This window comes from Geotrypetes seraphini, chromosome 14 (genome assembly GCF_902459505.1).
Source record: "Geotrypetes seraphini chromosome 14, aGeoSer1.1, whole genome shotgun sequence".
Taxonomy (NCBI): Eukaryota; Metazoa; Chordata; class Amphibia; order Gymnophiona; family Dermophiidae; genus Geotrypetes; species Geotrypetes seraphini.
In genome coordinates this window covers 7483807-7507788 of record NC_047097.1, presented here as the reverse complement: position 1 = coordinate 7507788, position 23982 = coordinate 7483807, and the positions used below count along the sequence as shown (strand labels likewise).

General features: G+C 42.2%; 1 protein-coding gene across 5 annotated transcripts in view; it reads left to right on the top strand.

Annotated features, from left to right (window-relative positions):
- MYO9A (myosin IXA) overlaps positions 1–23982 on the top strand; it is a 517771-nt gene that overhangs the window by 260900 nt on the left and 232889 nt on the right. For all 5 annotated transcript variants that reach the window (XM_033919771.1, XM_033919772.1, XM_033919768.1 and 2 more), the window contains 2 exons: positions 1285–1426; positions 12670–12865. In XM_033919771.1, coding sequence (XP_033775662.1) covers positions 1285–1426; positions 12670–12865 — 338 coding nt within the window. The remainder of the gene's footprint in view (positions 1–1284; positions 1427–12669; positions 12866–23982) is intronic.

The following is a 23982-nucleotide window of genomic DNA, read 5'->3' as shown; positions in this document are numbered from 1 at the left end:
AGTGGAGGAGATTGCCGACAGGTTAAGAAACATACTGATACCATTCAGTCCCTTTCTTGGCAGCCTCCAGCTGCCACTTCCTTTATTAGGAGGTTCCTGAGAGGGTTCAGACATAGCCCCTACTATTTTCAGAGGCATAGGTATCCACTGCCTTCCCACTTATTCCAGCTTTCCCAGCCTCAAGAGTCAGTGAGCTTAAGTACCTAGTAGCTGGTACACCTTACACTATGTTTCATCACAACAGACTAATTCTTTGCACATATTCTAAGTTCCTTTCTAAGGTGGGTTTCCATCTTATCCAGTTAATTGTTCTTCCAACATTTTTTCTGAAACCTCATGCCTATCCTGGTGAATGTACATTGCATACCTTAGACTATCAAGTGAGCCTTGGCCTTCTACTAGGAACTGACTAAAGCCCATGCAGTCCATCCATCTTTTTGTTTCATTTGACCCAAACAGATGGGAATAACCATCGGGAAACACACTCGTGTGGTCAGATAGCTTTAGGTAAAAAGATTGCATCACCTTAACTTATGCCCAGGTTGGGCTGACTTTTTAGGATCATGTCACGATTCAAAACGTGAGAGCAGTCTCATTTGAAGAGATTCGCAAAGCTGCGAAATGGTCTTTAGTCCTGCAGAATTTGTTTGGTGTCTAGAATCCAACTCCACCCTCCTAGGCCCAGTTTTAGCCTATTATAGGCTGCACCTTTATAACCAGTTTATATATCGTTTTAGGTTAATTGACTTCAAGACCTTGACATTTCAAATCTCTATTGTCCTAGCATTTTTGTTTTCAGTGAGCCTGGAGAATACATTGGGTCTTCTTGTCTTTGGAGAAAGTAAAACTACTCACCTGTAGCTGGTGTTCTTCGAGGATAGCAGGCCCAGTATTCTCATATACCTTCTCTCTTCCCCTTGGAGTTATTTTTTTCAAATACTATCAAACTGAGGTACCCGTGTTTGCACATCCAGCATGAAGACACTTCTACATGCACAGTGGGATGCTGCCAGAAGTTTCTTAAAGTTATGTGTTGTATATAATGTCTTCACCAGGCTCCATCAGATAACATCACTACATGTAAGAACACTGGGCCTGATGTCCTCAGAGAACACTTGCTACAGGTGAGTGATTTCAATTTTTCTGCTTTGATCTACTGTGTGCTCTGCATGGAGCTTGTGGTCTTAATAGGTCTTTTATCATCTGTACATTAGCAAAACCTCTCTCTGGCTGATTTTAACATTCTAGCTAGCTTCAGTCTGTTTTGTTGTTTTTTCTATACAGTTTTCCACAAGCCTCAAACCAGACACTACTGGATAAATTTAAACATCAGCATGAGGGAAACAGCTACATTGAATTTCCAGCTGTAATGGAGCCTGCATTTATCATAAAGCACTATGCAGGGAAAGTTAAATATGGAGTAAAGGTCAGTAAAGTGCTAATCCTCTAGAATATGATGTTGTCAATACACTGGCAGAACAATTAAAAGGAATAGGGCCAGATAAATGGTCTTCCAAAAGAAAGAGGCCCGAGGAGGTCCATACACCAATTTTATTAAGTAACAGATTCAAAGAGCTCTCGATGTTCACTAGCATGGAGCCATGTTTCAGCACTTTAAAACCTGCATCAGGGGTCATAATCTTAAGTGACTGTGCAGCCATATAGTGTAAATTGAGAGCACAAAACATGGAAGCCACAGCCAGGCACAAACTTTTGTGGCTGCAGTGTTGATTGCTTCTGCTACAGTCTGACAGTGTTTTACATGGGAAAAATGGCGTCAGACTGTAGCAGCAGTGATTGATAATGCAGTTTGTGCCTGGCTGTACTTTCCATGTTGTGTGTTCTCAATTTACACTGTATTATTACATAATCACCATAAGATTATGACTCTTGATGCAGGCTTTAAAGTGCTGAAACATGGCCCCATGTTGAGTAGTATCTTCTTGGTGGACATTAAGAGCTCTTTGAATCTGTTACATAATAAAATGGACCTCCTCAGGCTTCCTTTTAGAAGACTATTTATCTGCCCCACTCCTTTTGACTGTACTACTGTTGTAGTGTTTGGTGATTCTCCTTTTTTTGATGTTGTCAAAACACTGGCAACACACATCTTTCACATTACAGTTGCATCTTAATGATCATTCTAATTAACTGCTCCTAAAACTTCCATTTCTTTATTGAATTGGGCCTCTATAATTACCTTTCACAAGTTTAAATTTTGTGTATCAGTTTGCTTGTTATGATGTGTGAGGGAAAAGGGCAGATGCTCTCTGTATTTCAGAAAATTATGAAGCTGGCTGCTTATACCTAAGTGAGTTATTGACCACATAAAAATATTTACATGAGTTTGCAGCATGCAGAAATTTAATCTCATAAGAAAGAGGAATGGGTTTTGTTGCATAACTTGATCTATTTGCATAAATGTTATTGCAGTTATATTCATAATGATACACACTGTTGCTCAGTTAATAAATTAATGCAGTCATATTTGGCTACTTAACCAAAAATTTAGACCTTTTGGGGTGATTTTGGCATTTGTACTTGTAAAGTAGCATTATATACACAGACATAGCAATTTATAAAATTGTCTAGGATATATTCTTGTAAACCTCTGTGTTGTGCATGCATATGTTGCTCTGACCTGAGCATAAGCATTATAGAAGATTTGGACTTAAAAACATAACTTGAATAAAAAAAAAAAAAATACCAGCAGTAAATTTGTGCATGGGATACTTCCTGTGAGGTAATTTTGAAAGAGCAAGTATGGGCATACTTTCCCTTTTAAAAATTGATGAGACTTTCTGGTCTCGTATAGCATGCTGCCTTGGTCCCAGACTCTTAGTTGAATACATATATTATATTATTCAGAGAATATAACCTTAGCACAATGACTCACACTGGAGTCTATAATTTTCTGAAACTTTATTGAATAAAGATAGCTGATTTATACAGACTTTAAGAAGTTTGTTGCTTCGGAACTAGAGACTCTGTGGTCCTGAATGTTGCAGCAGGAGATGAAGGTGGAGATATGAGAGAGAAGTTTTATGGCGGAGTTGAGAGAGTAATTACGTAGATTAAAGTATTCCAAGTTCTAGAGGTGAAAGGCTGAATCATTCATGTGTGTAGTCAGATAGCTTCAGGTAAAAAGACTGGTTCTGTCTGGAGGGGGTAGAACCCATGTGCTTCTGATGGAAGGAAAAGCATAACTGACCCACTGAGACAAAGGGTCCAAAGGTAACACAAGACAAGGGGAAGAGAGCAAAGATCAATAGGGACAGAGCTTGGCAACAGGATATACAGAGAGAGGTTTGCTGACCCATCAGGACAAAGATTATAGAAGTGACCAGGAAATACAACAGGGAGTCAAAGGAGAGAAAGGGATGGTCTTTCCAGGAGAAAAGACAATTAGCAGTGAAGCTTATACAGGTAAGCAAGAGTAGTTGCAGTATGCACAAGACATTATTACACACAATGCATAGCTTACACATCATGACAGGAAATGAATGCAGTACTAAGTTCTAGGAAGTGAGAATAACATTAATATATCTTAGAGTCATGTCATAAACTAGTATAAGGCTGCCAGGGGCATAACAGTCCCACTAAGATGGTTATTTCTTCAATAGTACTCTAACTTGGAATCGCATATAGTAGCTTATAAATAAATACCTCTTATTCCAAGTGATAAATATCCATTGTGATCTATGATTCAACCACTCTTAATAGCTATAAATTTCATAACTTTACTGAAACTTCGGACCTCAGAAACACCACTCATTGCTCAAATGTTTATCATAGCGATAAGCTTGACATGTTGTCTCCTCACTGGCCCACTTTTTTATCCTAATTGGATTTCAATATTTAAAGTGCAGTTTTTAAAGTGCAACAGTTTCAAAGTACTTAAAAAGTGCCTTAAAGTGCTACTAGTCAAATGCTTTTACATATGTACTAAAGGTTTATGACTTATCTCAGTTTTTATGATCGGGAAAACCCTCAGCTCAATGTACAGCGGCAGCTAAGAAAGCAAATAGTATGTTAGGAATTATCAGGAAAGGAATAGAAAACAAAGATGAAAATGTTATAATGCCTCTTTATCACTCTATGGTACGGCTGCACCTCAAATACTGTGTGCCAGAGGTGTCAAAGTCGGTCCTTGAGGGCCACAATCCAGTCGCGTTTTCAGAATTTCCCCAATGAAAATGCATGAGATCTATTTGCATGCACTACTTTCATTGTATGCTAATAGGTCTCATGCATATTCATTGGGGAAATCCTGAAAACCCGACTGGATTGTGGCCCTCGAGGACTGACTTTGATACCTATGCTGTGTGCAATTCTGGTCGCCATATCTCAAAAAAGATATAGTGGAATTAGAAAATGTACAGAGAAGGGCGTTAACAATGATTTAAGGGATGGAATGACTTCCCTATGAGGAAAGGCTAAAGCAGCTAGGGCTCTTCAGCTTGGAGAAGAGACAGCTCAGGTGTGACATGATAGAGGTCTATAAAATACTGAGTGGAGTGGAAAGGGTAGATGTAAATCACTTGTTTACTCTTTCCAAAAATACTAGGACTAGGGGGCATGTGATGTAGCTACTAAGTAGTAGATATAAAACAAACTGGAGAAAATATTTTTTTACACAATGTGTAATTAAACTCTGGAATTCATTGCCGGAGAATGTGATGAAATCAATTGGCTTAGCAGGGTTTAAAAAAGGTTTGGATAATTTCCTAAAAGTGAAGTCTATATGCCATTATTGAGATGGCTTGGGGAAATCCACTGCTTATTCCCAGGATAAGTAGCATAAAATCTGTTTTACTACATGGGATCTAGCTAGGTACTTGGGATTTGGGATGACGACGATTGGAAACAAGATACTGGGCTTGATGAACCTTTGGTCTGTCCCAGTATGGTCATTCTTATGTTCCCCTGTGACCAATGGTAGGCTGGGTCATTTCAAGAATAGCTACCTATCGTGGGTTCTTGATTCTAGTGGCGCTGGATGAGCTGTGGCTACAGCGGGAATGGCGACGGAAGATGGACGGACCGGGGGGGTGTTAAAAAAAAAAAAAAAGCTGGTGTGGTGGCAGCAGACGGGCGGGTGGGTTTAAAAAGGAGGTTCGGCGGCAGCGGGCAGGTGGGTTTAGAAAGGGGAAAGAGGGCAACAAAATTTGTACTTTTGCTTCATAAGATGCACCGAGATTTCCACCCACTTTTGGGTGGAAAAAAAGTGTGTCTTATGGAGTGAAAATACGGTGTTTTATAAAATAGATATCTACCTGAATCTTTGGAGCAGATGTAAATTTGTGTGCTATTGGAGCTGGATTTGGGAGCCAAATAGGCATCCTTTTGGATTTGCCATAAGTGATGTCCTGTTATAAAATTACCTCCTTATCTCCTTTGAAGTTTAATTAATTTAATACAACAATTATAGGCCACCACTATTAGTTAATCACAGTATAGGGAAGGTTACACAAATAGTCAATCCTACCCATCTATAACCCTACCTAATTCACTAACAACAAAATCAGTGAAAACCCAATCATCCATTATATTTCTTCAAGTTTTAAGCTGTTCCTAAATCTAAGATAATCCTGGAAGCCCTTCAGTTAATGTAGAAGTTTATTCTAGAGCCCTGGAAAAACATTGTGTTTTTGCCTTTATCAACCCAAAGTCTTTGAATAGAGGTAATTCCAAATTCTGTACACTACAAGAATATAACTGTTTCTGCAGTATATACATTTCAATTGAGCACTCAAACAGGCCCAGTTCTCTCAATGGCCTTGAAGACCAGACATAAAATATTAAATCAAATCCTATCCTTCACCAGTAGCCAATGTAATTTATAAAGCAAAGGAGTAACTCTGTCCTTAAGCTTCTATACATAGTCATCCAGGCTGCAGTATTTTGTACCCTTTGCAATTTATTTGCTATATATTTTGGCAGCTCCAAATATATAGCATTGCAGTAGTCTGGGTGACTCAATTCAGTTGCTTGGAGTACAGTAGAAAAATACTGGGCAAAGATAAGATAGTTCCAACTACAAATATGACAAAATGCAATCAGACCAAACAAGTTGGGCCCCTTTTACAAAGCTATGTTAGTGATGCTGCTGTGGTAAATGCACTGAAGCCCATTCAGTTCCTATGGACTTCAGTGCATTTACTGCAGCAGCTTGCTACTGCGGCTTTGTAAAAGGAGTCCATAGTATAAACTAGTGCTGCCCGATTTCCGATTCGAATCGATTCACCAATTCACTTCGGGTGAATCGATTTGAATCAATTCGTTGTTAAAAAAAATTGGCTTCCTGATTCGGTGACTGGCCCTCGCCCCCTAAAGCAGGAGCGGCAGTGCTGCCTCTTGCTAGCCGGCTGCTGTTGCTCCTACTTTAAGGGGCGAGGGAGGAGAGTCTGTTGGGAAGTGCTGCAGTGTCCTTCGGCTTCCCCCCTGGCCTCCCACTCTTACCTTTTATCTAATTACAGCAGCAGAGCAGCCTGCAGAGAACCTCTGCTGCAATCCTGACCCTGATGTCAGAGGAGGGGCGGGATCGCAGCAGAGGGAACGTGCTGCTGAGGATGACAGCAGCCTGCAAGGATCGCTAAAGCACCGGCGATCCTCTTTGCAGGCTGCTCCGCTACTATAATTAAGTAAAGGTAAGACTGGGAGGCCAGGGGGGAACATGCAGGCCTTTGGGGTTCAGGGGGAGGGGGGCCCTGGTGTAGAAGTACATGGAGGGATGGAGGGAAGGGGGGTTCAAAGAGATGTGCATATACCAGACTGGGGGGGAGGGAGGAGGAAGAAATAATGGGTCTAAAAACAGAGGAGAGGGAGATAGATGGTGGACAGTGGGATTTAGGGAGGGAAGGAGCAGAAAGGGAGAGAAGTTGGACACAAGGGATGGTGTGGAAGGGGGGGTAGGAGATAGAGATACTGGATAGGAGGGTAGTTGGGAAGAGAAAAGGAGAACTCGTAGACCCTGGGGTGGTAGGAAAGGAGGGAGATATGCTGAACGAAAGGGAAGTTGAGAAAAGGAGAGATAGTGGATCTGGGGATTGGGGGGTCCATTGCTGCAGCTGCGGGAATGGAGATGAAAAAAAGAAAAGATGCCAGACCTCTGGGGGAGAGAAAAGAAATTGAAAGGGAGGACAGAGATGGAAAATGGATGGTTAGCACGGAGAAAGAAGGAGACCCTGGCAAGCGAGTTATCAGAAGACAACCAGAGCCTTGGACCACCATGATTTGAATAATGACCAGACAACAAAAGGTAGAAAAAATAATTTTATTTTCTGTTTTGTGATTACAATATATCAGATTTGAAATGTGTTTCCTGCCAGAGTTGGTGTTAGACTGCGAACGTGGGCTAGGATTTAACAGAGAGAGGAAAAGTCTTTTTTGTTTGTTTATTTTGTTTACATCACAGTGCCAATGTGGGTAGGAGAGGGAAAGGGGGTGAAGAGGCTATAAAATAAACCCACCAGGATGTTTGAAAAAAAAAAAAAACAAACAACCAAAACACCCAATTGGGCAGGAAAATTTAATCAAAATATCGATTCAATAGGCCGAATCGAATTGAAATTTTTTTTCCTGAATTGGGCTGCACTAGTATAAACTAAAAAGATACATATCTGAATTAGAAACAGTTTCACTGCAATTGAAACTGTATCTGTGAAACCTAAATTTAAATGGGATTAAAAGACCTCTGGTGCCACAACAGAGACCAGTGTGAAAGCATCCTAGGAAACTCAACTCCAATTATCTTTCATAGGTCAAAAGAATTCCCAAATTTTTATTTTACATGTGCACACATACATCTATGAAAATCATTAAACTTAGAGTATAATTCTCCAAATATCAACTCCAGTTTAGAAATTCATAGACACAATGGGGCTGATTCTGTATAGGATGCCGGTCTCGACAGCCGCCTAAGAAGTGGCTAAGAATTGCACACCATCGTCCTATACAGAATCACATCTGTCTTAAAGAACAGATGCCTTACCCCCTTGTGATTCTCTAAACTGCGCTCATATCACCAGTGCCAGCTATAGAGAATTGTGCCTGCCCGATCGCAAAGATAGGTGGCTCAGCCTCCTATTTTTGCCAAGGAATCCCTTGCCCTCAGCTGATTTGGGGGAGAAATGCCCCTTCTGCGATCAGCTGAGCCGACTGCAGCAGAGGAGTCCCCGACACCACATTTGCGATCGACAGAAGGGATGCCCGCTCCCTCCTGCCGCCGAGTCATGTTGAACCCCTAACACACACCCTGACACTCCCCAACACTCACCGACACCCCCTAACCGCCCCTCCCCCTTTAGGAGATGGCCGGCAAGAGGGATGCCCACTTCTTCCTGCCGGCAGGTCCGCCTCTTTCAAAATGGTGAACCTTCTTCCAAATGCATCCTGGGATGCACCGGGGAGGGGCCTAAGGTCCTGATTAGTTCAGATACCTAAGGCCCCTCCCACAGGAGGTCTTAGACACCTGGGCCAATCTGTGCATACTGGGATGCTCTGAGAGTGGCCTAAGACTTCGATTGGTCCAGATACCAAAGGCAACTCCCATGGTATCTGGACCAATTGACTGGCTGACAAACGGTGGTAGCCTGATTGCACTGTACATATTTTTAAACTTTTTATTGAGAATTTTTAGAATTTATGAGACTTTTTATACACATTATTGGTATATAGGCACAGAAATATCCCTTTATAAATTTACTTCCATAAGAAAGTACTTACTATTAGAGAATGACATGGGGACAGATTTATCCCCATCCCCGCAGGAACTCAATTTCCCCGTCTTGTCCCCATGAGTTTTGTCGTTGTCCCTGTCCCATTCCTGTAAGCTCTGCCTTAACCGCACAAGCCTTATGATTTCGAAGTATGTGAGGCTTGTGAAGATGAGGACTGAGCTTGCAGGAATGGGGCAGGGACAGGAAAAAACATGCGGGGACGGGAAAATGAGTTCCTGTGGGGGCAAGCAAAAATTTGTCCCCATGTCATTCTCTACTTACTATCTGTAGCACTATACACAGTATTTAGGGTAGGGTCTTCTAACTGACATATACAGAAACAAGATTCATGAGCATATTTTACATTCAAACTTTGTATAATTTTCAATAAAGTTATTTGTGTACTTTGAAAGTTACCTAAACCATGAGTACCCACACAATGCTTGCACCTCTTATTTGTGAAGATATTTTTTACAACTATAAAAATGCACATATTTTTGAAAATGCTAATGTACTCATATATGCATTATTTCATTTTTCCCACCCCAGTTGGGAACATCTTCCCCAAGCACAGGTATAAGTACATGTTTTGTTGCATTATGCATATTTTTTTATCCATTATGGGGTGTTTAATTTAGTGGTGGAATAGGTAATGGTTAAAGCAACAGATTCAAAACCAGGTTTTCCTGGTTCAAATTCTACTGCAACTCATGATGTTAGCCAGGTCATGAAACCCTCCATTGCCTCAGGTACAAACCTTAATTGTTCCAGGGACAGAAAAATACCTACTGTTCTTGAATGTACACTGCATGATAGCCTTTGGGTTAGCAGGCAGCATATAAAAATTTTAAGAGCTCATCTCTGTGCAGAAAGTATTGTTATATCTATGGAAATAACTTTCAAAATTGCCCTGTAAGAGAGTAATTTGATAACATGGTATCCATAAATATTTCCAAAAAATGTAAATATTTTATAAAGACAAAATAGGTGCCTAAGCCTTCCCAGAATTATCCATAGTAGCACACGATGCTTTTGCTCAAACTTATACTTTCTCAGAAGCAGACCTCAATACTGGGCAAAATAGTGGAAACAATTATAAAAAATAAAATTGTGGTACATGTAGACAAATATGATTTAATGAGACAGTCAGCAGGGTTCAGCCAAGGGGAGATCTTGCCTTGTTTGAAGTGGTGAATAAACATGTGGATAAAGGTGAGCCGGTTGATGTAATGTATCTAGATTTCCAGAAAGCTTTTGACAAAGTTCCTCATGAGTCATGGGATAGGTGGCAATATTGAATTGTAGCTTAAGAATTGGTTATCAGACAGAAAACAAAGGGTAGGGTTAAATGGTAATTTTTCTCAAAGGAGGAGGGTAAATAGTGGTGTGCCGCATGGACCTGTACTGGGACTGGTGCTATTTAATTTTTTTATAAATTATTTGGAAATTGGAACTACGAGTGAGGTGATTAACATAACATACATCTTTATATGCCACAAAAGCCTAGGCGGTTTACAAAAGAGGTAAGGCTGAGTAGAGACAGTGAACTACAACATAAGTATGCAGGCCAATAGCAGATTTTTACAAAGAGGTAAGGATGCAGACTGAAAAACTGCAGGAAGACCTCAGGAAATTGGAACACTATGCGTCCAAATGGCAGATGAAATTTAATATTGACAAATGCAAAGTGATGCACATTGGGAAAAATAATCCAAATCATAGTTACCAGATGCTACACCTTTGGGGTCAGCGTTCAAGGAAAAGATCTGGGTGTCATCATGGACAATAAGCTGAAACCTTCCACCCAGTGTGCTTCGGCGGCCAAGAAAGCAAACAAGATGCTAGGAATTATTAGAAAAGAGATGGCAAACAAGACGAAGAATGTTATAATGGCTCTGTATCGCTCAATGGTGCGACCTCACCTTGAGTATTGCATTCAGTTCTGGTCTCTTTATCTCATAAAATATAGTGGCATTAGAAAAGGTTCAAAGAAAAGTGACCAAGATGATAAAGGGGATAGAACTCTTATCGTATAAGGAAAAGCTAAAGAAGTTAGGGCTCTTCAGCTTGGAAAAGAGATGGCTGAGGAGAGATATGATTGAAGTCTACAAAATCCTGAGAGGAGTAGAACAGTTACAAGTGGATCAATTTTTTACTGCATCAAGATTTACAAAGACTAGGGGACACTCAATGAAGTTACAGAGTAATACTTTTAAAACTAATAGGAGGAAATATTTTTTTCATTCAGAGAATAGTTAAGCTCTGGAATGCATTGACCGAGGATGTGGTAAGAACGGTCAGTGTAGTTGGTTTAAAAAAATGTTTGGATAAGTTCCTGGAGAAAAGTCCATAGTCTTCTGTTGAGATAGACATGGGAGAAGCTACTGCTTGCTCGGGATTGGTGGCATGAAATGCCGCTACTATATGGGTTTTTGCCAGGTACTTGTGACATGGAGTGGCCTCCTTGAAGACGGGATACTTGGCTAGATGGGCCATTGGTCTGACCCAGTAAGATGAAAATATGTACATGTATTCAATGCATGCGTACACACATTTTATAAAGTACACATGTACATCGTACCGACCTTCAGTTCTGGGAGCATCTGTGCATATATAGGCACACCACAGATTTTCTGGCTCCCCTGGTTCTAAAACTTTGCTGGATTAACCGTTTTGCCGAACTAATGGCGGTCACCTTTATAACTGTAGTACAAATCCCAGCATTTCCCCCTCGCATCCACCAAAGGATTCATTTAAACAGCTTGTAAGCCCAATAAAATGTCTTCTGTATAGTTCCTGTACATCTCTGAAGTGTAAACAATCTATGTGAGCACAGCTACACTCAAAGCCATCTATGGGCCACCCAGAAAACTGGTCTGACAGATGTGGGAATTTGAAGTTTGCACTTGTAATTTTGTCCAGAATAAAGGAGGTGCCAGACAATCCATTGCTGGAGAATTGGTGGTGTACCTGTATTCCATAAAAGTAAGCACTGTTCTTTTATGTATGTACTTTTTACATATGTATTCCTCCTCTCCACTTTCAGTGTTGTAATGGCTATTTTATTTTTTTATAAATATGCTTTACACCCAGTAAATGTTTTATAAAATCATCCCCAAATATATAAATATACAATTTTCCACATTTGAAATTCTTTTTCCACATGTTTGTCTATTCTTACAGTTTATTTTAGTTTACTTTTTTTTTTTTTTTTTTTACACCTTCTAGTGTGTCCACTCTGAAATTTTAATATTGTCTGCAAGAAAAGTTTTTCTTTCCCCCTAAGATTGCACAGGAATGCCACTAATAAAGATATTGAAAAGAAATGCTCCCAGTGCTAAACCTTGTTCTGCCTAGTAGTAAAGGTGGTATAGCAATTAGGGTGGGTTTCTTATATAATTATTTTTTTGGAATAATACAAATAAGAATGTCAAGTGATGAATTAAGGTATTTCTGAATGAATGTTATACACTTGTAATTTTTGAAAATGAATAAAGATTTAAAAAAAAAAATGTTTTAGGGAATGTTTAACTGTATATGCTTACCTCTAAATGGCATATTGAGGCTATCTCTATCTAGGATCAGAACTGTTCAATGACTCACAGTGTTGCCAGTAAGTCATTTTAGCAGGGTCATACACTGTGACCCATAAAACTATGCTCTGTTGGAGCATATCATGATTATAAAGATTAAATGAAGCCCAAAACTTCTTATATAAAATTTTTCTGGAAGATTCCATATGATGTTTGACACATTCACTGGTAAATGTATATGTGGTTATCAACAGATTTCACTAGTTAAACCAGAATAATGAAGAGGTAAGCAACATAATTTAGCTGAGATATGACTACAGGAAGTACTTTCATAATCAAAATGTAAGAGAAATTTTATTCATGTTTGTATTACTGGCAGTTTCTGTTGATCTTGGTGTTTGCTCTGTTGATTGTAGGATTTCCGGGAGAAGAATACAGATCATATGCGTCCAGATATTGTAGCACTCTTGAGAAGCAGTAAAAATGCCTTTATCTGTGGAATGATCGGCATTGATCCAGTTGCAGTTTTTCGCTGGGCAGTCCTAAGAGCCTTCTTCAGAGCTGTGCTAGCTTTCAGGCAGGCAGGGAAACGATATGTCGAGAGGAAAACTGGTAAGCTGCTGATGTTTGGAAGTATAATAGGATTCCATCTTTTATCACTACATACAAAAAGTTATAAAAACTTGTAGGCGTCCGACAGCATCTGGATTCTAGCCTCTCAGAATCAGGTTCTCGCATGTTGAATCGTTATGCTCATCTGTATAATCCTGGAGATGGTGCAAGAACACTCATATGGAATTATATCAGGAAACAGTTCAGTAGTTTTATTATGTCTGGTTAGGACCAAAATAAGTTTGTGAACTACACTATAGTAGAGTCCCCCAATGGGAAAAAAATCACTAATATATATTGTCTAAATATTCCCATATACTTAAGAGAAGGTGTATAACACCAGTAATTTAACTATACTTAGGAAGAGACCTCAGTAACGGAGCCCACGTGCAGTCGTTTTTCACAGACCGAAATTTCAACGTTGTTGTATGCTCCTTTGCTCCAATCATCGGTCTCCTTCCCACGTGTATTCTATCCTCTATTCTAACTATCTTATAAATATTTTAAAGGGAGTATAGCTATTTATTATTAATATTTATATTTTATTTCTTTTTTTATTGAAACATCCTCTTAACGTTTACTTTAAAATGATCATAATTCATCTAATATAATAAGTCAGGTGTCTACACTCACTCTTTAGAGACCAAACTGACATCATTCATACATTTCTAATTTCCAATTTATTGTTAAACATTCGGTGTTAATCAATAATGTTTTTGAAAAAAGTACTTAGCTTTCTTATTTAGCTTTTAGCTTTCATTTTTTAGCAGCGCTCGTATATCATGTGATACCAAAGTGGCCAGCGTTTCGTAGACTTAAATGTTTGTCTACTGCTTCAGGGCTGTTTCTCACGTATAACAAGCTATTGTTTAACACACACAATAAGTGATTGAGATGACTGATAGTGTGTGTTAAACAATAGCTTGTTATACGTGAGAAACAGCCCTGAAGCAGTAGACAAACATTTAAGTCTACGAAACGCTGGCCACTTTGGTATCACATGATATACGAGCGCTGCTAAAAAATGAAAGCTAAAAGCTAAATAAGAAAGCTAAGTACTTTTTTCAAAAACATTATTGATTAACACCGAATGTTTAACAATAAATTGGAAATTAGAAATGTATGAATGATGTCAGTTTGGTCTCTAAAGAGTGAGTGTAGACACCTGACTTATTATATTAGATGAATTATGATCATTTTAAAGTAAACGTTAAGAGGATGTTTCAATAAAAAAAGAAATAAAATATAAATATTAATAATAAATAGCTATACTCCCTTTAAAATATTTATAAGATAGTTAGAATAGAGGATAGAATACACGTGGGAAGGAGACCGATGATTGGAGCAAAGGAGCATACAACCACATTGAAATTTCGGTCTGTGAAAAACGACTGCACGTGGGCTCCGTTACTGAGGTCTCTTCCTAAGTATAGTTAAATTACTGGTGTTATACACCTTCTCTTAAGTATATGGGAATATTTAGACAATATATATTAGGACCAAAATAACTCAGCTTATAACAAATGAGCAAGATCAAAATTGTTTTCTTGTCAGCATCAATAGGAACTGCAAAAAAATTTATCAAAGTAAAAATAATTACCAGTATCCTTAAGTTGTGAGAGGCATTGCATTTAGAGCAGTTACAATAGCTTGCAGTTTATTTCCTTTAACCTTCCCACTGGGTTTTTCAGATCCTCCAAATTATGGGGTCCTTTTATTAAGGCGTGCTAACTGATTTATAGCGTGCGCTAAAAATTAACACACGCTAAATGCTAAGGCACCCATAGAATATAATGGATGCCATACCGCACGATAAATCAGTTAGTGCGCCTTAATAAAAGGACCTCTATATGAGCATATTTGTACTTGGGGAGCCTGAACCCCCAAGATCTAGCTGCTTCTTTATTCAGGTCCTTCTCCTTTTATAAAAAAAAAAGATGCAAACTGTGGCCTGGATTTCACTTATATAATCATCCTATATCTCTGAATAGTTTTCATCCTATTAGATCATCACACTAAATTTAGCAGTGACATCAACAAAAATCCTCTTCCTCTTTTTGAGCTGAGGTACTGGATATAAGCAGAAAAGAATTGTGCATTAGAGCAGTGTTTCACAAGGAGAAGCATCCATGGAGATTAAGGAGTCTGTCCAATTTGTTCCATTTTTAAGACATCAGATATGTGTGTCCATTTAGTTGACGTATTTTGGTTACCTGTTATGGAACTATGTACACACTTCATATTTTCTTTATTACTACTACTGTTGCTGGCCTCTGGCTGATCTATCCTTTACCAGTGTCTCACTTCTTCTCCCATATGCTATATAGTGTTAACTGTGACTCCTCGCTCTGATCAATTTTACTTCACATAATTTCCCCACAGATATGGTACAGTAGAAATACTGCATATTATTCTTGACTGGAAGAGATAATGTTAAACATAGAAATATGATGGCAGATAAAAGCCCATCTAGCCTGCCCATCCACAGAATCCACTATCTTCTCCTCTCCCTAAGAGATCCCATGTGCCTGTCCCAAGCTTTCTTGAATTCAGTCATACTGTTTGTCTCCACCACTTCTACTTGGAGCCTATTTCACTCATCTACCACCCTTTCTGATGATGGGTATGATTATAATTCACTAAAATATTAAAATTAGTAACAATCAGAGGGTACAATAATCAGATTTGCTATACTTGGATATTTCACTATATTATGTATACATTTCTAGATGTTCTCTGAGATTTGTATTTTATGATGGTTTTAGACAGAGATAAAGCAAAACAGCATGAGGCTGAATTTCTCTTGATGTGAGAGAGTCAAATAGCATATTCTAGATTATGCAGTTTTATGTATGTATGTATTTTTATTGAATAAATTATGCCTTTGTCCCTATGCTTCAACACACTTGAAGCATGTAAGTATAACTTTAACTCTTTATAGAAACAGAGAAAATGATGGTAGATAAAGATTATAAGGTTAATTGTGTTATATCTACTCAGGAGTCCGTACTTATGGTGATCAATCCGTTCCCTCTGTGATACTTAGTTTTGAGCACCTCCCATATGGAGGTGGAGCCCATTGTCCCCTTTAGTTTTTCTTCTGCACGCGAACTGTGCAGAGGTGTTCTGGTCTGCTCTGCTTAGTTTTGTTTTTCACAATGTTCCCGCCAATGCTTCACTGGTTCCTTTGCTCAGAGATCTTATCAGGAATCCAGACAGAGATTTAACAACTCCAGATGACAGCAATCCTTGGGGGTCCTGCTTCAGCCCAATCTCCAAGAAGTCACAATGATGGCAGGTCAGGAACTTTGCCCCCACCTATTGGCAATAGGCTATTGGCTTTCTGGAGGGAGTGGGAGAAAGTTTTGTTTGACCGCTGGGTCCTAAATGTTATTTGAGAGGGTCACAAGATCGAGTTCTTCAGATCTGTTCATGGACTCACCAGCCAGATGGCTGGAAAAAGAGACCAGGGTCTGAATGTTGACTAGCTCTTGAAGAAGAATCGGGCTCTGGCAGATACTCCATATATTTATATACTTCATAGTGCCTGAGAAAGGCACAGACCAATCCTGGATCTAAATGCAGCACTGAGAATACTGTGATTCTGCATGGATATGATTTGGTCAGTCATTGCAGCACTGGTTCCGGGGAAATTCTTAGCCATTTTAGATCTAATGGAGGCGAACCTTCATATTCCCATTTTTCCAGACCACAGGAAATATTTGAAATTCCATGTCCTTCAAAGGCATTTCCAGTTTGAGTTCTACCTTCCGGATTGACAATGACCTCATGCATCTTCACAAAGGTGATGGTGGTGGTCGCAGTTCATCTCCGCAGGATGGGGATACAAGTATATTCATACCTGGATGACTGGCTGATCAGAGTGCTATCAAGGCTGGAGGGCGAGCAGACAGTGTGACAAGTTGTGGATATCCTACAGGATCTGGGTTGGATAGTTAACTTCAAAAAGAGTCCTCTAGAGCTGAACTAATGCTTGGAGTATTTGGGAGTCTGCTTTGACATGGCAAAAGGCCTTGTCTTTCTTCCCCAGCCATGCAAATTGAAACTCAGGAAGCAGATTGTAGAGCTCTTAGCAATGAGGAATCCTATGGCCCGGCATTACTTCCAGGTGCTGGGTTCGATGGCAGCCACCTGGAAGTAATTCCCTGGGTGAAAGTACATATATGTCCCCTCCAGGATTCCCTGCTGTCCAGGTGGTCCCTGCAGCATCATTCACTCCAGCTGCAGCTTCCCTGGACAGTGGAAGCAAGGAACAATTTGCACTGGTGGCTTCAGGAGATCTACTTAGTATGTAGGGCATGCTCCTCTGAATTTCCTCATGGGAGGCATGACTGACGCAAGCCTTTTTGACTGGGGGGCCCATTGCAGTGGTCATCCAATGTAGGGCTAATGGACCCTCCCGCAGAGAAGGTGCTTCATAAATTGTGTGGAGCTTCGAGCCATTCGTCTATCGTTGAGGGCGTTTGAGAAGCACCTGGAAGGAAAGGCAGTTAGAGTGTTCTTGGACAGTGCCACCATGGTAGCTTATGTCAACACACAGAGGCACACCAGAACTGTTCCTTTACATCTGGAGGCCTAGCTGTTGTTCAAGTGGGTGGAAACTCATCTCCACAGCCCAGGTAGTGGTAGTGGTAGTGGAAAATGTTCAGGCTGACTTTCTCAGCCAGCAGACTCTAGACTCAGGGGAGTGGTCACTGTCTCAAAGAGTGTTCAACCTCATTGTTCAACATTGGGGAAAACTAGCAATGGAGTTGGTGGCTTCAGCCAAGAATGCGAAGGTGAAGAGATGAATCAGGTAGCTCAGAGTTGAACTCGGAGAATGGTAAAGTCTACTTGTAAGGGATTTTTTCCTTGATAGAAATGTCCAACACTAGTTTCATATCTTTCCTTTTTTTCTAGCATTAATAAGGAGACTGGGAAAACAGCACCATAGCTTCATTGTAAAATAAATGTGGTTATCAGTCTAGCTTGCCTCAACATGTGTTCCTTATTAGAATAATGAGCAAAGTGAACCTTCATGTCCCTGGACCTATTATAGGACCCAGCTCCCTATACACTCTTTCAATCAGCAGTAGCATAATGGCATAACACCCAGCTTTTCTTTCCAAAGGGTTTACTATAGGGTCTATACTATTTATTTATTTAAAAATTTCTAAACCACATATTAGCTATGTTGTTTACAAAATTACAAACAAATCATCTTAAACTCCATATAGAAACAGTACCAAATCAGGTCAGTACAAGACTATCATAGGAAGGGATTAACAGTCAAACATTTTCAACATAGTCCTGAACTTCATCCTCCCATCTTCCTGTTGCCCATTTGCTTCAGGTATATCCCAGAAGCACTTTTTTTTTTTTTTTTTTTTGCAGTTCCCCCAGTTTTATAAGTCATCTAGCTTATAATCACATCCTCTAGTTTAGATGTAATATCAGTGACTTGGGCACAAGTATACAGTATATAAATTGTTCTTTTTTTAAAAATATAAATTTTCAACAATGTTTAACACAAAGTCAAGATATGGAAATGCAGAAATAAAAATAAAAAATGTCCAATTTATCAAAAAATTCCATCTAGCCCACAAGTTCTGAGAGAAAAGCACTTATTCACTAAATAAATCTTTGAAGAATACATTCTTAGGACGATAGTCCTAAATTTTTTTCAGGTATTGCATATAGAATACTTAACTCCTAACTTAAAGTCTGAACAATTTGTTCTGTATTTGTTTCTCACTAACCAACAGAAATTATTCTAGTTGTGTGGGATCTCAAAAGACAACCCTTATTTTGTAAATGTAAAAAGCACTTGCATGGAAATTTCAGGAAATATGTGGCTCCTAAACATAACAGCCCTTGGTTTCAACACCTAACAGAGTGGGGAGCAGGGGTGTCTAGTGCAGAGGAGAGAATAGAGTTATAAAATGAGCCTCATTGATAGACTTGGATAACATAGTGGAGGTGAAACAGTGGTGGAGAGTGTGGAAGGATTGAGGGCATGAAGGTTTTGAAACCTGTTGTTGATGACTGGGTGTGGCTGGAGGGAAGGAAGAGTAATTGTGAAGGTTATAAGATGATGATCAACGATAGGGAGCAGCTGGAGAAGATGACAAGATCAAGGCAGTGGCCATGCCAGTGAGTAGGGATAGTGGAGCATATATGGAGGTCAAATAAAGAGGTTAAGGCAAGAAATGGTGCATAAGTGTCAAGAGGGATCATCGGTGTGACTGTTAAAATCTCTAAGAAGGAGAAGATGAATCAAGGAAGTTGGAAAGCTAGGAGTCAAAATTGGTGAGAAAGGAAGAAGGGGACGATATATGATGGCTATCTATAGAGGTAGAGGACTGAATAGGCAGATGGAGTGGACTTCAAATGAAGAAGGGTGGTGTGATTGGAATGGGGAAGAGGTTAAAATCTGCAAGAAGGAGAGAGAAGATGCCCAGCACTTCCGCCTTGACCAGTGGGGTGTGGTGTATGGGAAAAGTAGCAGCCCGCATGGGAGAGGGCAGCAGCTGTAGTGGAATCCTCAGGGTGAATCCATGTCTCAGAGCAAGCAGGTGGAGAGAATGGGAGATGAAGAGGTCATAAATGTAATGTAGTTTGTTGGAGGTCTAGTAAACATTCCATGGGGCACATGAGAATGGGAGAGAGGAGGACAGAAGGCTACGACTAAAGTTGGGACAGTTGCATATGTGGTGAAACATTTGTCATAAAGCAGTGTTTTTCAACCTTTTTACACCCGTGGACTGGCAGAAATAAAAGAATTATTTTGTGGACCGGCAAACTACTAGGACTAAAATTTAAAAACCCCATTTCGCCCCATCTCCGCGAGCTCGATCACCTCAGTAAAAATAGACAATTATAGTGCAAAATATAGACAGCAGATATAAATTCTCAAAACTGACACGTTTTGATCACTAAATTGAAAATAAAATCATTTTTCCTACCTTTGCTGTCTGGTGATTTCATGAGTCTGTGGTTGCGTTTCCTTCTGTCTGTGTATCCTTTCTTTCATTTCTTTCTTTCTGCACCCAGGCCCAAGAATTGTCCCTTTCTATTTCCCTCCCTCTTTCCTTCCTATGTCCTTAGTGCCCCCGGTGCCTCCTTCCCATGTCCTTAGTGCCCTCAGTGCTTCTTTCCCATGTCTTTAGTGCCCCCAGTGCCTCCTTCCCATGTCCTTAGTGCCCCTTCCTGTCTTTAGTGCTCCCAGTGCATCTTTCCCATGTCTTTAGTGCCCCCAATGCCTCCTTCCTATGTCCCTCTCACTGCCTTCCAGACTTTGTCCCACCCCCAAAGCCATCCTGCCTGCCTGTGTACCTCCCTGGCCAAAGCCAGCCTGCTTGCCTGCCTACCTCCTTCCCTCCCTGCCGCGCAAAAAAAAAAAAAGCCTCCCTCCTTCCTTTCCCCGGTCTACTGCTATCTTACCGCCCTGCTACTGCTACCGCTAAAACCGACACAAAGTCTTTTTTCCGACGTCAATTCTGACATCGGAGAGGACGTTCTGGGAGGAGGAGGGCACACAAAGGAACGCAGTTAGGAGCATGTGCTCCTTGTTCGTGCGCTGGCAGTTCGTGCCACCAAGAGAGGGTTTTGTTTAAATATATAGCAAGGTTTGTGAAGTTACCTGAATTTTTGAATGGGAGGAGCTACAGCCAGGCAGTAGTTAGGCACCAGTCTAAAACTGCAGGAGGCAGGGTTACAGGCAGCAAGAGAGAGGAAGGGTTTGCAGAGGTTGGTTTGTAATCACTCCTGAAAGAGATCAAAGGATAGCATTTATTTTAGAGTAAAGGCTGGAAGGGAAAGCAAAGGGGACAGGGCCAAGAGATAGAGCAGACAGAGGAGCTTAAAATGGGCTACTAACTGGCTACAGGAGGAACCAGGAGGCCATTCAGAACAAAGTTTGAAAAGGGGCGCCCCAGAGAGGGCTTTGTTTAAATATGTAGCAAGGTTTGTGAGGTCACCTGAGTTCTTGATTGGGAGTGGCTACAGCCAGGCAATAATTAGGCACCTGAGACTGCAGGAGGCAGGGTTACAGGCAGGCAGGAGAGAGGAGGGGGCTGCAGAGGTTGGTTTGTAGTCACTCTTAAATTAGATCAGAGGATAGCATTTATGAAGTGTCAAAAGTCCCATTAATATAGAAAAGAGAAAAGTAATGTACCTTTCCATTGTGATGGTAGCTATAAGGTAACAATATAGATCAAATTAGGTGCCTTGAAGAATTCTATAGAGCTTCAGAGTTTAACACTGAAAAAATAACAACAGTGCTAAGCTTGCAAAGTAGAGAATGACACGGTGACAAAATTCATCACCATTCCCGTCCCTGCGGATATCCGTGGGAAATAATCCCATGTCATTTTCTAGTGTCTATTTCAACCTCAGTCCTTCTACACCAGCATTCTTCAAAGCAAAGCTTGCGGGTCAGTGGTTGTGGCCATTCATACTCTGATTCTTATGTGAGCCAAGGATAATGAAGCCATTGTGACATCACTGATGTGATTGGCTCTTAGGCACTGGTGGAATAAGGCATTATGACATCACAATATCTGCTCTGGATACCAGAGACTGTCATTCTGTAGTGTCTGTTTCAACCTCAGTCCTTCTACACCAGCATTCTTCAAAGCAAAGCTTGCGGTTCAGTGGTTGTGGCCATTCATACTCTGATTCTTCTCTCTCTCCTTAAAGAATGATATGAAGATGGTTTCCCGCGGTTATCCGCGGGGACGGGAACGGTGATTAATTTTGTCACCGTGTCATTCTCTATTGCAAAGGACACCAAGAAGTAAAACAGGGAAGCTAACTTTAACAAAGAGTATTTGAAACAGTACCCAGCTTTTCAACAGTTTTTGCTATTCAAACTTCTGTAGGTATTCTTTGTTCCTGTAGACCTAAATAAATCATTGAGGTTATCTAGCATTTCAGACATCTTGAAGAAAAAATATTTGATGCATGGCTAGGAACTATTCATATTTTGCCTTGGATGGGAGGTAGGGGAGAGTTAGTGTCTGCTTATGTGTGTATAGTGTGTTTCATACCTTGTGCTCTAGTTTTTCTTGCCCAGACAGCAGTAAAATCCACAGTTGCTGATGCTAGTTGTGATGTAAAACTAGTAAATAATGTGTCATTTGTGCTTTGCACAGCCATATTTTCTCATCTAGTTATTGTTAAAAGTATTGTTTGCTCTGAATACCTACATGAACAGGTTTCATACCTCTCAGCTCTTTCTTCCATCACCAACCAAGAATCTCCCTGAATTACAAGTGATTGGCCATTTTATTGGATTTATGACATTGCTTACCGTATTTTCGCGGATATAACGCGCACCCGTGTAAAACACGCACACGGGTATAGCGCGCAGAAATCACAATGACATGTACAAAAACTTTTGTATACCGCGCTCACGGGTATACCGCGCATGATGCCCGACGCTCCTTTCGCCCGCCCTGACTTTCCGTGCGCTGTCCTGACTCTCCGTTCACCCCCCCTGACTTCCGTGCACTGCCCTGACTTTCCGTGCGCTGTCCCGACTCTCCGTTCACCCCCCCTGACTTTCCGTGCACTGTCCCCCCTTGAAGTCCTGTCCCCCCTTGAAGGTCTGTCCCCATCCTGAAAGCCTGATGCCCCCCCCCCGACGTCCGACACCCCCCCCCCCCCCGGCAGGACCACTCGCACCCTCACCCCGAAGGACCGCCGACTCCCCAACAATATCGGGCCAGGAGGGAGCCCAAACCCTCCTGGCCACGGCGACCCCCTAACCCCACCCCGCACTACATTACAGGCAGGAGGGATCCCAGGCCCTCCTGCCCTCGACGCAAACCCCCTCCCCCCAACGACCGCCCCCCCCCAAGAACCTCCGCCCATCCCCCAGCCGACCCGCGACCCCCCTGGCCGACCCCCACGACACCCCCACCCGCCTTCCCCGTACCTTTGTGTAGTTGGGCCAGAAGGGAGCCCAAACCCTCCTGGCCACGGCGACCCTCTAACCCCACCCCGCACTACATTACGGGCAGGAGGGATCCCAGGCCCTCCTGCCCTCGACGCAAACCCCCCTCCCCCCCCCAACGACCGCCCCCCCCAAGAACCTCCGACCGCCCCCCCAGCCGACCCGCGACCCCCCTGGCCGACCCCCACGACCCCCCCACCCCCCTTCCCCGTACCTTTGGTAGTTGGCCGGACAGACGGGAGCCAAACCCGCCTGTCCGGCAGGCAGCCAACGAAGGAATGAGGCCGGATTGGCCCATCCGTCCTAAAGCTCCGCCTACTGGTGGGGCCTAAGGCGCGTGGGCCAATCAGAATAGGCCCTGGAGCCTTAGGTCCCACCTGGGGGCGCGGCCTGAGACACATGGTCGGGTTGGGCCCATGTGCCTCAGGCCGCGCCCCCAGGTGGGACCTAAGGCTCCAGGGCCTATTCTGATTGGCCCACGCGCCTTAGGCCCCACCAGTAGGCGGAGCTTTAGGACGGATGGGCCAATCCGGCCTCATTCCTTCGTTGGCTGCCTGCCGGACAGGCGGGTTTGGCTCCCGTCTGTCCGGCCAACTACCAAAGGTACGGGGAAGGGGGGTGGGGGGGGTCGTGGGGGTCGGCCAGGGGGGTCGCGGGTCGGCTGGGGAGGCGGTCGGAGGTTCTTGGGGGGGGCGGTCGTTGGGGGGGGAGGGGGGTTTGCGTCGAGGGCAGGAGGGCCTGGGATCCCTCCTGCCCGTAATGTAGTGCGGGGTGGGGTTAGGGGGTCGCCGTGGCCAGGAGGGTTTGGGCTCCCTTCTGGCCCGATATTGTCGGGAAGTCGGCGGTCCTTCGGGGTGGGGGTGCGAGTGTTCCTGCCGGGGGGGGATGTATCGGACGTCGGGGAGTCGGCCGGGCAAGAGGGCTTGGGCTCCCTCTTGCTCCGATCGTGGATGCGGGTGCGGGTGGGAGCGCGTGCGAGCGGTTGTTCGGGGTGGGGGTGCGAGCGGTCCTGCTGGGGGGGTGAATCGGGCGTCGGGCGGTGTGGGAACTATGTTTAAAAACTTTTGTATACCGCGCTCAGGCATATAACGCGCGAGGGGTATGCGCGGTAGGTAAAAACGCGTATAACGCGCGCGTTATATCCGCGAAAATACGGTAA